Source organism: Anguilla anguilla, chromosome 6, assembly GCF_013347855.1.
Source record: "Anguilla anguilla isolate fAngAng1 chromosome 6, fAngAng1.pri, whole genome shotgun sequence".
In the NCBI taxonomy this organism is placed as follows: domain Eukaryota; kingdom Metazoa; phylum Chordata; class Actinopteri; order Anguilliformes; family Anguillidae; genus Anguilla; species Anguilla anguilla.
The window spans coordinates 20,657,381-20,671,016 of record NC_049206.1 but is presented as its reverse complement, the minus strand read 5'-3'; the positions used below and the strand labels follow the sequence as shown (position 1 = coordinate 20,671,016).

The 13,636-nt window shown below is 38.8% G+C and overlaps 2 protein-coding genes across 2 annotated transcripts in view; one reads left to right on the top strand and one right to left on the bottom strand.

The window, feature by feature from the left end:
* Positions 1–1,556, bottom strand: part of pld1a (phospholipase D1a) — a 48,689-nt gene extending 47,133 nt beyond the window's left edge. The window contains exon 1 of the mRNA XM_035422407.1: positions 1,443–1,556. The gene's annotated coding sequence lies outside the window, so the exon portion shown is untranslated. The remainder of the gene's footprint in view (positions 1–1,442) is intronic.
* A 2,704-nt stretch (positions 1,557–4,260) lies between these two features.
* ghsra (growth hormone secretagogue receptor a) lies at positions 4,261–8,559 on the top strand. The gene is made up of 2 exons (XM_035422410.1): positions 4,261–5,342; positions 8,043–8,559. The coding sequence occupies exons 1-2, from the start codon at positions 4,565–4,567 to the stop codon at positions 8,345–8,347; spliced, it is 1,083 nt and encodes a 360-aa protein (XP_035278301.1). The 5' UTR covers positions 4,261–4,564; the 3' UTR covers positions 8,348–8,559.
* Positions 8,560–13,636: the final 5,077 nt, after the last annotated feature.

Below are 13,636 nucleotides of genomic sequence, written 5' to 3'. Positions count from 1 at the left end.
TATATAAACTAGAAAAGCACTCCATTCAGATTGCTTGTGTGTTGTCAGCTTGTTTATGACTTTTTGTACAGTTACAAATATGCACTTTAACATTCTGACCATACTTAGGTATGCATACAAGTTTAAAATTCACAACTCATTGGGCCTCATTCACGAAACATGCGTATGATCACATTTGATTGAAAACTGTGTGTAGGAACATTTCAGCATTCATCTTTTTTTTTTCTTATCTGCATATGATAATGGCCGTTTCCTTATGCCAATCACATGAAAAGGATTGTGCATAAAATTTACAAACAGTCAGCACTCATTATCTCATACACCTGGGATATGCAACAAAAAAAGGTCTGCACATGCACTATGAATCCCATATCCCATAGGCATGAAACATAGACCACCCCAGAACACATAAACCACTTAACAGCGCTGAAGTACACAAGGACACTCTGGATAGTTCCAAGGACAACACTTCCTACTTCTCATTTTTTGACCAGGAGTTTTGCTTTTGATGTAACCCCCTGCTCGGAATTAACGGGTTTATGCATTTGATCATGAATCACAATGACTTAGTAGATAAGAAACAATGTGAAGGACAGTCTAACAAGACCAGGTTAAAACCTAGTATATGGCTGGACCGAACCGGCCAACATCACAGACACGCGCGGTGTAACTTTATCACTCACTCACTCAGTCAGTCAGTCAGTCAGTCACAGACATTCGTGTTTGTAAGGCTGGCCCTGCTGTTGCGGTCCAGCCAAAAAGTGATAGTTAAAAACATCATGCTGTAGACTCAAGATAAGGCAGCACAAAATAGCCTATTGCCATACATCTGTAGGTGCTTCTCCTTCCTGTGTTTGAACAGCTAACTATAAAGTCTAATATAATTCCCTCTACCAGTATTTACATACAATAGTCAGAGCGTCATGGTGGACATAAATAATTGTCAATCACAGTCTTTGTTTAAACAAAGCCTAAAAACACCTTAAAGGCTCATATGTGCATATACTTCATTCTGGTGAAAACAAAACAATGACTCTGGACACACCGCATCCATTCATGTGGTTAGAAACGCAGCTAACTTTATATGCGATTAACAGCATTTACTATTTAGAGAAACATGCCTGACGACCAAATATCAGATTTTACATCAAGCAATGAAGTATTAAGGATAAAACAAGGAAGTGTTTTCGAGGCCTACATACCCGCTTCGAACTGAATTGGACGCATCCTAGAGATCTATGCTGCCGGCAAAGTCAATAATACAACAATATTACAACGGGGTTCATTCGGATTAATAGACGGATACCCTACTTTTCATTAAACTATTAACCTAATTTGGACCAGGTAACAATTCACTTTCATTGGTCGTGTTGAGACGACATTTTCAAAGCAATTTAAATGCAATTCACGATCCATACTTGAAGACGATTAAGAGACATTACCTCATTGACGAAAACGGCGTTTTTCAGACCACTCCAATCGTGCGTTTGGGACAGTAAAAGGTAAAACAGATCTAACAGTTACCCGATTGTAGGGCGTAGGGCGCAGTGACGCCCATTTTAAGCATGATAGCCTCTAACCATTAAATGACTTGATGCGGGATCGGTTTACGACCACACAGATTAGTAAAGGGCAAAGATCAATGGGTGAAGCACGACATAAAAACACCGTAGCTCTTGTTTCTCAAGATGAGTCAGTTTCAGTATAATACTTGAACCACTCTCCTCTATGTCAATGCAATGGTTCCCAAACTCGGTCCTAGTTATCATTCCAAAAACGACCACAATCCCATAATTTTAACAAGTTGCAATTAAAAAATATATATTATTAGGTTATTTTCCTGTTTAGAGAAATTACTTAGCATCTCAAGCCATATTATGGGGTAAATAGCTTGCTTTCCACGAATAATACAATTCCCAAGTTGATATTGTGGTTGTCTTACGTTTCAAAAAAATACATAAAATAAGTAACTTTTTTTTTTTGGATCAAATTAAAGACAGAGGTAAACCAATCTAATTTGATGGTTGAACACGTGTTCAATTATTTTCATAATTATTTTCCTTAAGCGTATTGACACAATGCAGATTTGACTCATTGTCATTTTCTTTGTCTTTGAATTCTTCATTATCTTCCAGATGATTAGTTTTAGTGGCCAGGTGTCCACACATTCACCAGTTAGGACCCTACTGATTAAATTCAGGTTTCATTTGAAATTTTACCTCTTTTAAACAATTGTTTTGCAATATAACACAATAAGCACAATATGAAAATGGGAATTTTATTCTTTATGGAATGCATAGCTATTTATCACAAAATGTGGCTTAAAGTGGTAAATAGTAAATAATCCCTCTAAACTTGAAAAGTACATGTTACAGCCTGGCTCACAGTCACAGTACCTAATTAAGAAAGAAAAAAACAGTTAAAATTCTGGTATTGCGACTGGTTAGAGCGAAAACCAGCATACATGGGAGCCCCAGGACTGAGTTTGGGACCCCCTTCTCTATGGTAATAAAGCGATTCAAACGTCATAGCTACTTCAGGTGTATGTAACTTTTTTCACGCGAGGATTTTGAAGTCATCTGCACCGTATCCGAATCAACGCACTTACGTTTCCGCCTTACTACAGATTCTGCCATGACAAATTAGGAACAGGCCTAGTCCCTCCGCTTTTTGTACGGCTCTGTATTAACGTGTTATTTATCTTAACTATTCTTGTAAATGTATTTCTACATTTCTAATTTACTAAAGAATAATATCAGTGGCCATCTAATTATGCTTTATTTAATCACTATTTACCTAGGTATGATCAAATGCGATTCTTTTATTTTTTTTTTTGCAATGGCGACACGTTTCAATCGCAGCAAGATTGATTTCGCATGTCTCAATGCGCTTAATGGGATTTTGCAACCATTCATTTATGGAGCTATGGCTTGAGGAATATGAATAATTAAATAAAATTAAATTAAAATCAATGCTTTTTCAGATTTAAATCTGTATGCTATTAATCTCTGAATCCATCTTCTGCATAGGCCAATTTATCGTATTTTGAGAACGACTTTGAGAATGAGAACAACTCATTCTCTTGCTTTAATGGATTCTTCTAACAGGGATGTGCGACTGCGGAGGTTCGAAAACCTAAGATATATATAATCAGTTATTTCACGTTTTATTGAATTTTAATATTGATTCAAACGGGAAAAAGTAGTCTTATACCTTTCAGCACCCAGGACAGCGGTAGATATAGACAGCGTGTGATTTCAGTCTATTTTTATTTTCTCTAAATTGATACGTCCAGATTCCAGCATGTTCTCATATTTATGTGTGTTATTACGATTCAACCCTGTTTCCAGTCGTGACGAGCTCATTGTTAGTCTGTGAAAACTTAAAAACTCCACATACGCGGATTAAAAAAAAAAGATTAGTTTAGTTAGAATGCACAAATATGACACTGTCGTTCAAATGTGGTCTAACATAACTCATGTTACCACTAGGTGGTAGACAAAGACAAGATGCGGATGTGACTGTTATTGCTTTAGAACTTGAATGTCCACTGTTTATGTTAAATAAGTATCTAAATTTTAATTTTATATTATTTTCTCCGATATATTTTGCCAGTAGTCAACGAGTTCTGATTGGCGTGAAGAGGTTATTAAAGTGACTTGCTTGTTTCGTAAAGAGTCTTTCGTCATTTGGGTCAGTGGTATTTCCATGCACCTTCTTTTTAACTGCGAACGAAATTCAATTGCATTATTATGTACAAATTGCATGCATCACCAGTGCCCACCCACACCACAACTCTTGCGGATTACATTCACAGAATTCCGCGCATGTACCATCTTCATGGTGTCCAGGCGTTCACCCCAGACCTGCTCGAGAGGGCACTCTGACAGCAAAGGGAAGAGACGCTCACTAAATCATAGGCTTGCTTCAGTTCTTCTTTATCTGCTTTGACGTTTACAGGCAATCAATGGAGTGGAATATAATGGACGATGGGAAATAACCAATTACATTTAGGACCGCTGAAGAAAGGTTTCATGAATGAACATTTGGGAAAACAACTCTGAAACTGCGAATTACACAGCTTTTTTTTTACAGAGAAGCAAATTTCTACTTTTATTTTTTCCATCATCCCATTATTATTATTATTATTATTATTATTATTATTAATAAATAATAATAATCGTTGTTGTTGTACTTTTCTAGTATTTTAATAAACCTGAAAATGTGAGATTTCAGATCAAACTGAAACAGGACCAAAACGCACAAATAATTTTATGCATGAAACCAATGGCAATTTAAAATCCTGTCATAGGGTTGTGAACAACTGGATTTAGCCATCACTAAAGAGTACAGGCGCGTTCATACAGGTGTTACCTCTGACAAAACCTGTCATCTGGTGAATCTTTGCATGTGAAAGTGCAGAATAATTGCATCAAATGTATAATTTAGGGGAAATTCTTTCAACGACGGATATGAGGAGTCACCGACGCGACTGGGGTCCACAGGTCTTTCAAACTGGGGGGCTGAAGTCCGGCTCGTCCCGATCCAGTTTTTAACCACCAGGATGCATAACTGGACAAATCATTCAATCTGCCCATTTAACTGCACAACGGACGACAACACAACTAATGGAAGAAATGACTTTCCTGTTACCCTTTTTCCAGTACCGATACTGACTGGGATAACCGTTACATGCACGCTACTTTTTCTCATTGGAGTTACGGGGAATTTAATGACGATTATGGTGGTCACCAAATATAAGGACATGAGGACGACCACCAATCTGTACCTATCCAGCATGGCGCTTTCCGATCTTCTGATTTTCCTCTGCATGCCCCTCGACCTGTACAGAGTCTGGCGGTATCGTCCGTGGAATTTCGGGGACTTGCTTTGTAAACTCTTTCAGTTCGTCAGTGAGAGCTGTACTTACTCCACCATCCTCAACATTACCGCTCTCAGTGTGGAGAGGTACTTCGCTATTTGTTTTCCTCTCAGGGCAAAGGTAGTGGTGACAAAAGGACGAGTTAGAGGTGTTATCCTCGTACTCTGGATGGTGGCATTCTTCAGCGCTGGACCCATATTTGTCCTTGTTGGTGTGGAGCACGAGAGCGGAACAGATTCCTGGGAGACGAACGAATGCAAGGCAACGGAGTATGCCATCAGATCCGGTCTCCTGACCATTATGGTGTGGGTTTCCAGCATCTTTTTCTTCTTGCCCGTGTTTTGTCTTACTGTCCTGTACAGTCTAATTGGGAGAAAGTTATGGAAGAGAAAGAAAGAGACTATAGGACCCAACATCTCAAGTCGGGACAAGAATAATAAGCAAACTGTAAAAATGCTGGGTAAGAGCTAATCTTCTAAATGTCCTATTTATATATAATAAATAATAGTGATATATCAATAACAGATACATCTCTTGAAACGTTTTCTTTGATATAGCCTACGCCGCCCCCTGTTCTCTAAAGCATGTATCATTTACACACACGACAAACAATGGCAAGCTGAATAGTGCGTGTTGAATTCGGACTATACAGTAGTACATAAAAAATCCCGAGAGCTGAGTAGGTTTTCGTATAGTATCATTTTTATATAACGGTTGGTAAATTAATTTATGGCACGTGAGGAAGAAGTATTAGTATGGGTATTTTCTGTTGTGATTTATATCTTGAGGCGTTACTTTCTCTTTTGCGCAAAACAGCCATTAGGACAAGACATGCGTTTCCAAATGGCTTTGAAAACTGATTTCACGTGATTTAGCCGTCCTACAAGGTGCATTTGCAATGTTTTAATAATTGGCATGGGGGAACTTAAAATTGTTTTTATGTCAGAGTGAATTCGAGGCTATTGGCGCGTTTTCATGCGAAAACACTATTGTCATAGTCATTTCCACCAGGGTCCATCAAGGTGATTTAATGTGCGCACGTCATTGATCAACAATTGTGGTTTGAAATTGTATTGTTTGTTCCTTTTTTTTTCTTGCATGCTCCGATAGCATAGTTACAGAAACATTCTTGCACTTGACCTTAACAGTTTTGGGTTCACTTCCTGGTGTAGGTCTTATTATTGTGCATTGCCCTTCCCTAGACCATTTTTTCGGTCCACGCATACACGCGCGCGCGCGCACACACGTACACAGATAGAAAGGAAGAAAACCCTGCTGATGAAATGAGTTTCCCACTTAAGTTAAAAAATGGAATATTGGAATATTGATTATTATGATTTCATATTGTGTGCTTTACACTAAGTAAATATAATCTAAATAATCTTGTGATTTCAGTTTCTGATGTGGCTCTTAGGTACAGGGTTCTACTTGTCCACACCCACACCAATGACTACCCTGATTACAACATGCAACATAAATAAATAAATAAATAAATAAATAAATGTCATTTTTTTAAAATTATTCAAAGACATTTAATGACTGGAGACAAAACTACTGGACTTCCAATTCACAGACTCTTTACAGTAACCAGACTGTTTACAATAACATCTGTATAGCGCTCAGCTCCTGAATTCTACCTGTTCTCTATATTTCCTAGAAGACAGAGCTAGTAAAATAGGATTAAGAAAAACTGTAGTGTTGCACAGGTGGCAAGCTCGCCATGTAAACAAATGGGTCTGTTTAGTACATGGCTTGTTGGTTTCCAGTTTGACGACAATAATGGGTTACTACTCAGCCTGTCTTTGGCCTCAATCTATGAGGTACTGACAACAGCGTTCCTGGTGCTACATGTACAGAATAGTAATGTTAATGAATATTCCGGGACACATGAGCTCCAGGACAGATCAGCTATCATCACCAGCATTGTTCCTGACCACACCACTTCATGATTATTGACAACACAGTTCTAACTGTCTGGTTTGCATATACAGTTTGTGGTCATGTGCTGCTGGAGCACAGGAAGCTCAGAGGTGGACTGGAGGCTGGCCTGATGCAGCCTGGAAACAATGCTAATGCATCTTGGTCCATTCAGAACTGTCACCAGAAAAATCCTTTAGCCATGTGTACTCCATTATTGCATTTCATATTCACAAATTCCATCAGGGATCTCAAATTAGCCACTGTGCTCTCACCCCAAATCTCCACTAAACGTGTAAAATATTTTGGCATAATATTATGCAAAATAGGTGGTTAAGGATACACAATGAACGAACTCCACTGGCATTATTTCCATTTGCACAACAAGCAGTAGAATATATAAACGAACATGCATGGAGTATGCTGCAGTTATTGATCCACAGAGTAAAACAAAGTCATATCTAAAATGCCACCTATACCATGTGATTGATAAATAAAACCAGATAATATCATTAGGGCTCATTTTCTTTTAGGATACTATAACAGAAATTTCAGCCCCCTGTCAATCCTGACATATAAAATACGACAGAAGGTTTAATCTAAGAAAAATAACCCAGGGACATGCATGCATAATAGCAAGGACATGTGTTTTCCAAATTCATGACGCAAATTCAATCTTAAGCGATTTCCCTTTGAGGACAATGTATCTTATTGAAGACATAACCATTAACAACAGTAGCATTTGAAAGTTCAGTTTTGTAAGTCATAAACATTAACAAAAATCATATTACACCTCTTTAGGCAGTAATAAGAGATGTGAAAATGACCTCCTTAAAAAGCTATTCAAGCCTTGGGGGGGTGGGGGGGGGGGGGTGGTGGTGGTGGGGGGGGGGGCAGGGCATCAGCTCAACAAATTTATTTACAGCTCTTGTTTACGAACTAATACTGTCATAACTGAAAGCAAAACAGTTCAATCACGGCTGTGATTTGTTTAATCAAGATGGCAAAATGCCCGAAATAAAGCTTGTTGACACTTTTGCACTCGAGGTTGAGTTGCATTGCAAACAGACCCACTAATCTTCATTAGCCTACATCATACACAGCCCTGCCAAATAATATATTAATGCGCCTATTTGGTTTATTGACGCAGATAAAAAGGCAATCATACAGGCGCTTATGATGACAATACATTACAATAATTAAGATGAAATGTTCATTTTTTTCTCTTCTTTCTTCTTCGCAGCTGTGGTGGTGTTCGCCTTTGTGCTGTGTTGGCTGCCGTTTCACGTGGGACGCTATTTGATTTCCAAATCATCCGAAGCTGGCTCCCCTCTAATGTCGCTTATAAGCGAGTACTGCAACCTGGTCTCCTTTGTGCTTTTTTACCTCAGCGCCGCCATCAATCCCATCCTTTACAACATCATGTCCAAGAAATACAGGATTGCCGCTTGCAGACTTTTCGGATTGAAGCAGGCCCCGCGAAGGACTGCATCCGCCATCAAAAGCGAAAGCTCCCCCGGGTGGACTGAGTCGAGCGTGAGCATGTGATTTCTGAAAAAAAGATGCCGCCCATAATTGTGCTTTTTGCGCACCTTGAGCTGCTCGAACATGCAACGCTCCGTCTGAACCGAACTGTTTTCTTGGCGGGTGAATTAACGTACTGTAGGCTACTGAGAAAAAAAGATGGATCTGAGATTTTTGGGAAGATAACGTATGGTAAGGGACAATGCAGCCAAATGGACTGGGTGTACCAAAAAATCTCCTGAATAACTTTATATTTGGGGGAGGCGGAGGCGGGGGCGGGGGCGGGGGGCGGGGGGTGTTTACTGTATCTGTATATACTTGGAGAAACAATATGGGAGAACACAATGATATCGAAAAAGCATCGCTGTCAGACAACTTATATTTTTATATCATTTGACATTTGATACCAAGTCATCACTTTAATGATCTGTGAAACTATCACTATCTATTACAATTAAAATCATGCTGTTTGACTGTACATTCACAAGACTGATCATAATCAATCAATTATCATTCCATACATATTGATATAAGCATGAAAAAACAGAAAGCAAAAAGAATACAGAAAGCAAAACTTTATCGTAGACGATTGTATTCCACAAGTAAAATGCCCTTCTCGCTTTAACTACCAACCATTGACATTTAATAACTGCATTTAATAAATCATGTTCAAAAGTTTCTAATTCCATGGTCCTTTTAAGTGAAAAATATAATCAGTTATGAAGACTGCCTTAAATATAACTCAATACTGGATGACCAGGCATGCACTGTAGATTCTGCAGAATTCTCCTTTGTTTCCTTACAGAGATGTACAAAGGCACTGCAGGTTTGAATTTAATTGTTTGCTTATTGTAATTTTGCATGCCAGTTGGTCTGTTTTGCTTTGTTTTATATGTGCAGTAGTCGATGAGATAAGATTCCAAGCAATATGATGCATGGTATTCACAAAAAGTGCAAATGTGCATTTTCTTTTCTCCTATGGAAACAACTTACCCACAAGTGGCTGCTTTGAAGATTGCATTCATTAAATGTGGTATTTTTCAAGGATACAATTTGAATTTGTATTTAATTATTTTTGGTCATTGCGGGCTAAGATGTATGCACCAACAGAAAACAAACGACGGTGCGTCATGCATTTATGAATAAAGTATATCTTCGTTCTTTCCATCACCACGTTAGCTAATGAGAGTTGAGTGTTTTGCCACAAAATGGCTGCTGTGCATCATCCAGGTGGGTGCGACACATTGGTGCGAGGGTGAGGTGAGTTCTCACTCATCACTGTAAAGCATTTGGAAAAAAGTGCTATATATAAGCACCAATTCATGAATTCATCTTATAATGAACTCTGAATCCCGAGACTTACAAATATTGACACTACCTCTAAAGGTTTCTGTACATCTTATTCTGGATAGAGGTTTTGTGTAAAAATGAATCTGCAACTCATACAGATGGTCATTTTGTGCCAAAATGATATCAAGATATCTTAAATGAAATACAGTCATATAAAAAGCATGAAAGAGAAACACATTTTTTAAAGGAAATATGACATTAAATGCAGGGAAAGGATTAACTGTTAAACAAAAGGTTTTTTGCTTTGTTTTAAACCACCCATTCTAGTTTGCCATAACTTTACCTCGTTTGACATTCATGTTTGTTGAAATAGGTTTTTTATTTTCATCCACATTTTGACAGCAAAGGACCTTATTCTGTGGGCAGCCATTTTCAAGAGAGAATACAGTTTATGCTGCAAGGAACATCCTAGTATATTACTCATGGAGGTGGGTGGTTAGCAAAAACATAAGAAGTTTGAATCAGTTGTAATACATTATTTGACAAATTAACCATGGCAGTCTGCCATAAAGACAGAATAAACTGCAAGGACCACTAAATCCGATGCCAGAACTCAAACATTTCTTGGCTTACAGTTAGAATATCCCAATTCAAAGACATCAGTTTATAACAGGGGCCGGCATAGATTCACTTTACTTCTCATTTGCTTATTGTCATAGGTACGGTCAAGCAGAAGGGGAAGGCTTCAGTTGACAGGGTATCCCCCGGCCCCGTTGCTCAACTGCAACTTCTGTGGAAGACTAAGCATCTGCAATCTACCTGTGGCAGGTGTGTTAGTTCTGCAGTCCTCTGGTACAAGAATTGCAGCAGCTCAGCCAGTGAACTCCAAAATGGAGTTAAGTCGCAGCTCACTTCACACGTTTAAGAGCAGTGCCTCTCAAACTCGGTCTTGGGGGACCCCTGTGTATGCTGGTTTTCATTCCAGCAAGGGCCAGTGCGGGTGCACAAACCTGATCCTGATTCGACTAATCAAGGTGCTTAGCAATGACTCTAGTGATTGATTAGTAGAATCAGGTGTGTGCACTCACACTGGCCCTTTCTGGATAACACTGGGGACCTGAGCTCTAAAACATGAAAAGAACCTAATTAAGAAAATTTAACAGCTTGTTAAAATTTGGGGATTGCTGTTGAGGTTGGAATGAAAACCAGCATACACAGGGGTCCCCCAGGACCGAGTTTGAGAGCCACTGTTTTAGAGGACGTACAGCCACGTACGCGCCCTCTTGCCATTTGTTCTGGCTAGAGTGACAATAAGCAATACTGGAATCCATGAAATATGCAGCTTCATAAACATAGCAAAATCCACAGATATATGAATATTTGTACTTGATATTTGCAGATCTCATCATGACCTATACGTAAATATCAGTGGGAGGTTTCAAAACACCCGCAAGCATTGTAAGTTGACTTTGCCTGGGGACTTAAAAGTGATTTAGGGGTTTGAGAATGTTTTCGTTCCCGAAAATCCAATGTATTATAAATGAATAAAAAATTAATGTTACACGTGAATGCAGTACCTAACTTGAGCAAAGGCTGTGGTCAGGTCACAAAATCTGAGAGGGTTGGGGAATGGCTCTGGCTGAGTAGGTAAAAACTGTTTGCTAATAAAGCTTCAATTGTATTTGAATCAGAATGTATTTATAGGAGACATAACGCACCAGCTGGGCAAAGAGTGGGTCCTTTCAAGCGTTCCATTCAGTTCAGCAGGATTTCAAGGAACTAATCCGTTTAGGGTGAACTTTAATATGGATGTTTTTGGCTCAGCAAGCATACAAAACGAGGGATAAGACTCATAATTTAAAAAAAGAACCAAACAAAACAACCTGTTCTTTTTTTTAGGGCGTTTCTATGCTGTTATTTTGTTCTTCCCCACCTCAAGCCCCTGAATGATTTCCAAGAACCTTAGGGGAAGGCATCGATGGAGGACATTTTTAAAATCACATTTGTAAGGGTGACATTAGAATTTCACCCAACCTGTAGCAAACATTAAAAAGATATTTTTGGTTTTTGGAAAGGCTTGGCTTTTGTACACCCTTACCTATTGAAAAGGGTCCATCATCTCTGCAAAAAGCAAAGCCTTGTCTAATTTAATAAGAGAGCGGGGCAGTCCCGGTTATATATTTCTCTATCCCTTGATTCATCCTGGGAACACAGAGAGGGTTACAGAGGTGGGATCACAGTACAGAGGGTGCCATGACCAGGAATGGAACCCTAGTCATACACAACTCATTCTATAAACCATGCCACAGTCTCGGCCTAAGAGGACTGTTTTAATGTTGGAATAAAAACTAACAACAAGGGTGTCAGTAAAATGGAGTAAGTATCTTCTATTTATTTATTTTTTATTTATTTTGTGCTGAGAAACTCTTAAGTCTGTACTCAAGTTGATTCCAAAAAGCGTACTTGATATAAACCCTTTTGTGTTTTTATTTTTCATTAAGTCTGTGTTCACATCACTGGCAAGAACATCCTTTCTGTGTTTACTGTGTCTGAACTCACACAGTGCAATCCTGCGAAGCAAGACAACAGATGCTGGTATTACAATTTTTCCATCAGGCAACATTTCACTTAACCCTAATACAATTTCATCAGATGTTGAGGCCCAATAATTGCCTGCACCTACATCCCCCTTATACACTCATTTCTGACCACATGCTGTATCTCCAGGATTAAAAGTGTTCCTCATCTGTTGAATCAGCATGTACTGTCTGGAAATCTGTCAAGGACCACAATGAATATCAGCGCACTTGAGACTCACGGCACTTGAGTCTGACTGCTTGAGCCACAGGGCTTCCCACTCATTAACTCCCGTCTGATGCCACACATATTGATTTTAAATTGAAAATGGCCCACACCACAGCCCTTCTCACCTCACAGACCCAAGACAAGAAAGTCACATTACATTTTCTTCTTGTTGGTAAAGTGAAATGCTTTCTGAAGGACATTATCAATATTACTGGGACTGGCTTACACCCAAACGCATCTTGGCAGGGTGAAGCCAATGGTGTCCTGCAGCAACAAAAACTTCATAGCTAATAAACATAGTACTGAAGCAAAACCCAGACTGAAACTAACAACAAGAACTAACATTAGAGGAGCTCTTTATAGACCCCATCATCCACCCTGATGTAAAACATGCCAGTGGTGCCAAGCCTGGGAAGTGCAGCTCCAATGCCATTTATCACACATTTGATTCAAGTGCCAGGGAATCACCCAACCAGCTTGCGCCAAAACCTTATGGCATAAATGCGCTGCAGATTAAGGTTCTAAAAACTGCCATTGGTTGCCACCAATGCAGACCCACAGCAACTTTTTCCTTCAGTTCTAAAGCTATCATTGTGATACAGTGGAAGGGTGCTGTCCTGGCAACAACTCACTAGTGCTGCCGGTTAAAATATGGTAAGGTCTAGAGTGACTCATGAAAAAAAGTCAATGATCAAAATTAAAGATCAAAATCACCTAGATATTTACGGCAGCGTTCTTTCAAAAATCACAAACCTCAAAATTACTTTTCCATTGCAGCATAGTGTTTTAGTTAATAATACACTGCAAACAGAAGAAGAACAGAAACTCAACTCAACTCCAGCAACACAGTATTAAAACAAATACCTGAACATGTCAGTTTACTTTCTCACTATTAACTTAGGGAAAATTAAAGTTCACTGTGTGCTAAACTGGCACAGGACATCCATGTTCTCAAACTGAAGTTAACTTAAGAATATTTTCACAGCCAATTCAATATTGAATTATTAATATTTGCCACACACCAAAAATTATTTAAAACTATATTGTACATAGTTAGGGTTCAGGCTTTGTTCTGGGATATTTTCTTTCTTCTATGAAGCTTTGGCATTAAAATCTATCAAATGGACAGGATTTCAGAATTCTTGTTTGGTTACTTCTTGTTATTTGCTATCAAGTACATATAAACACAAAATACAAAGTATATCAGAGACCAAGCAA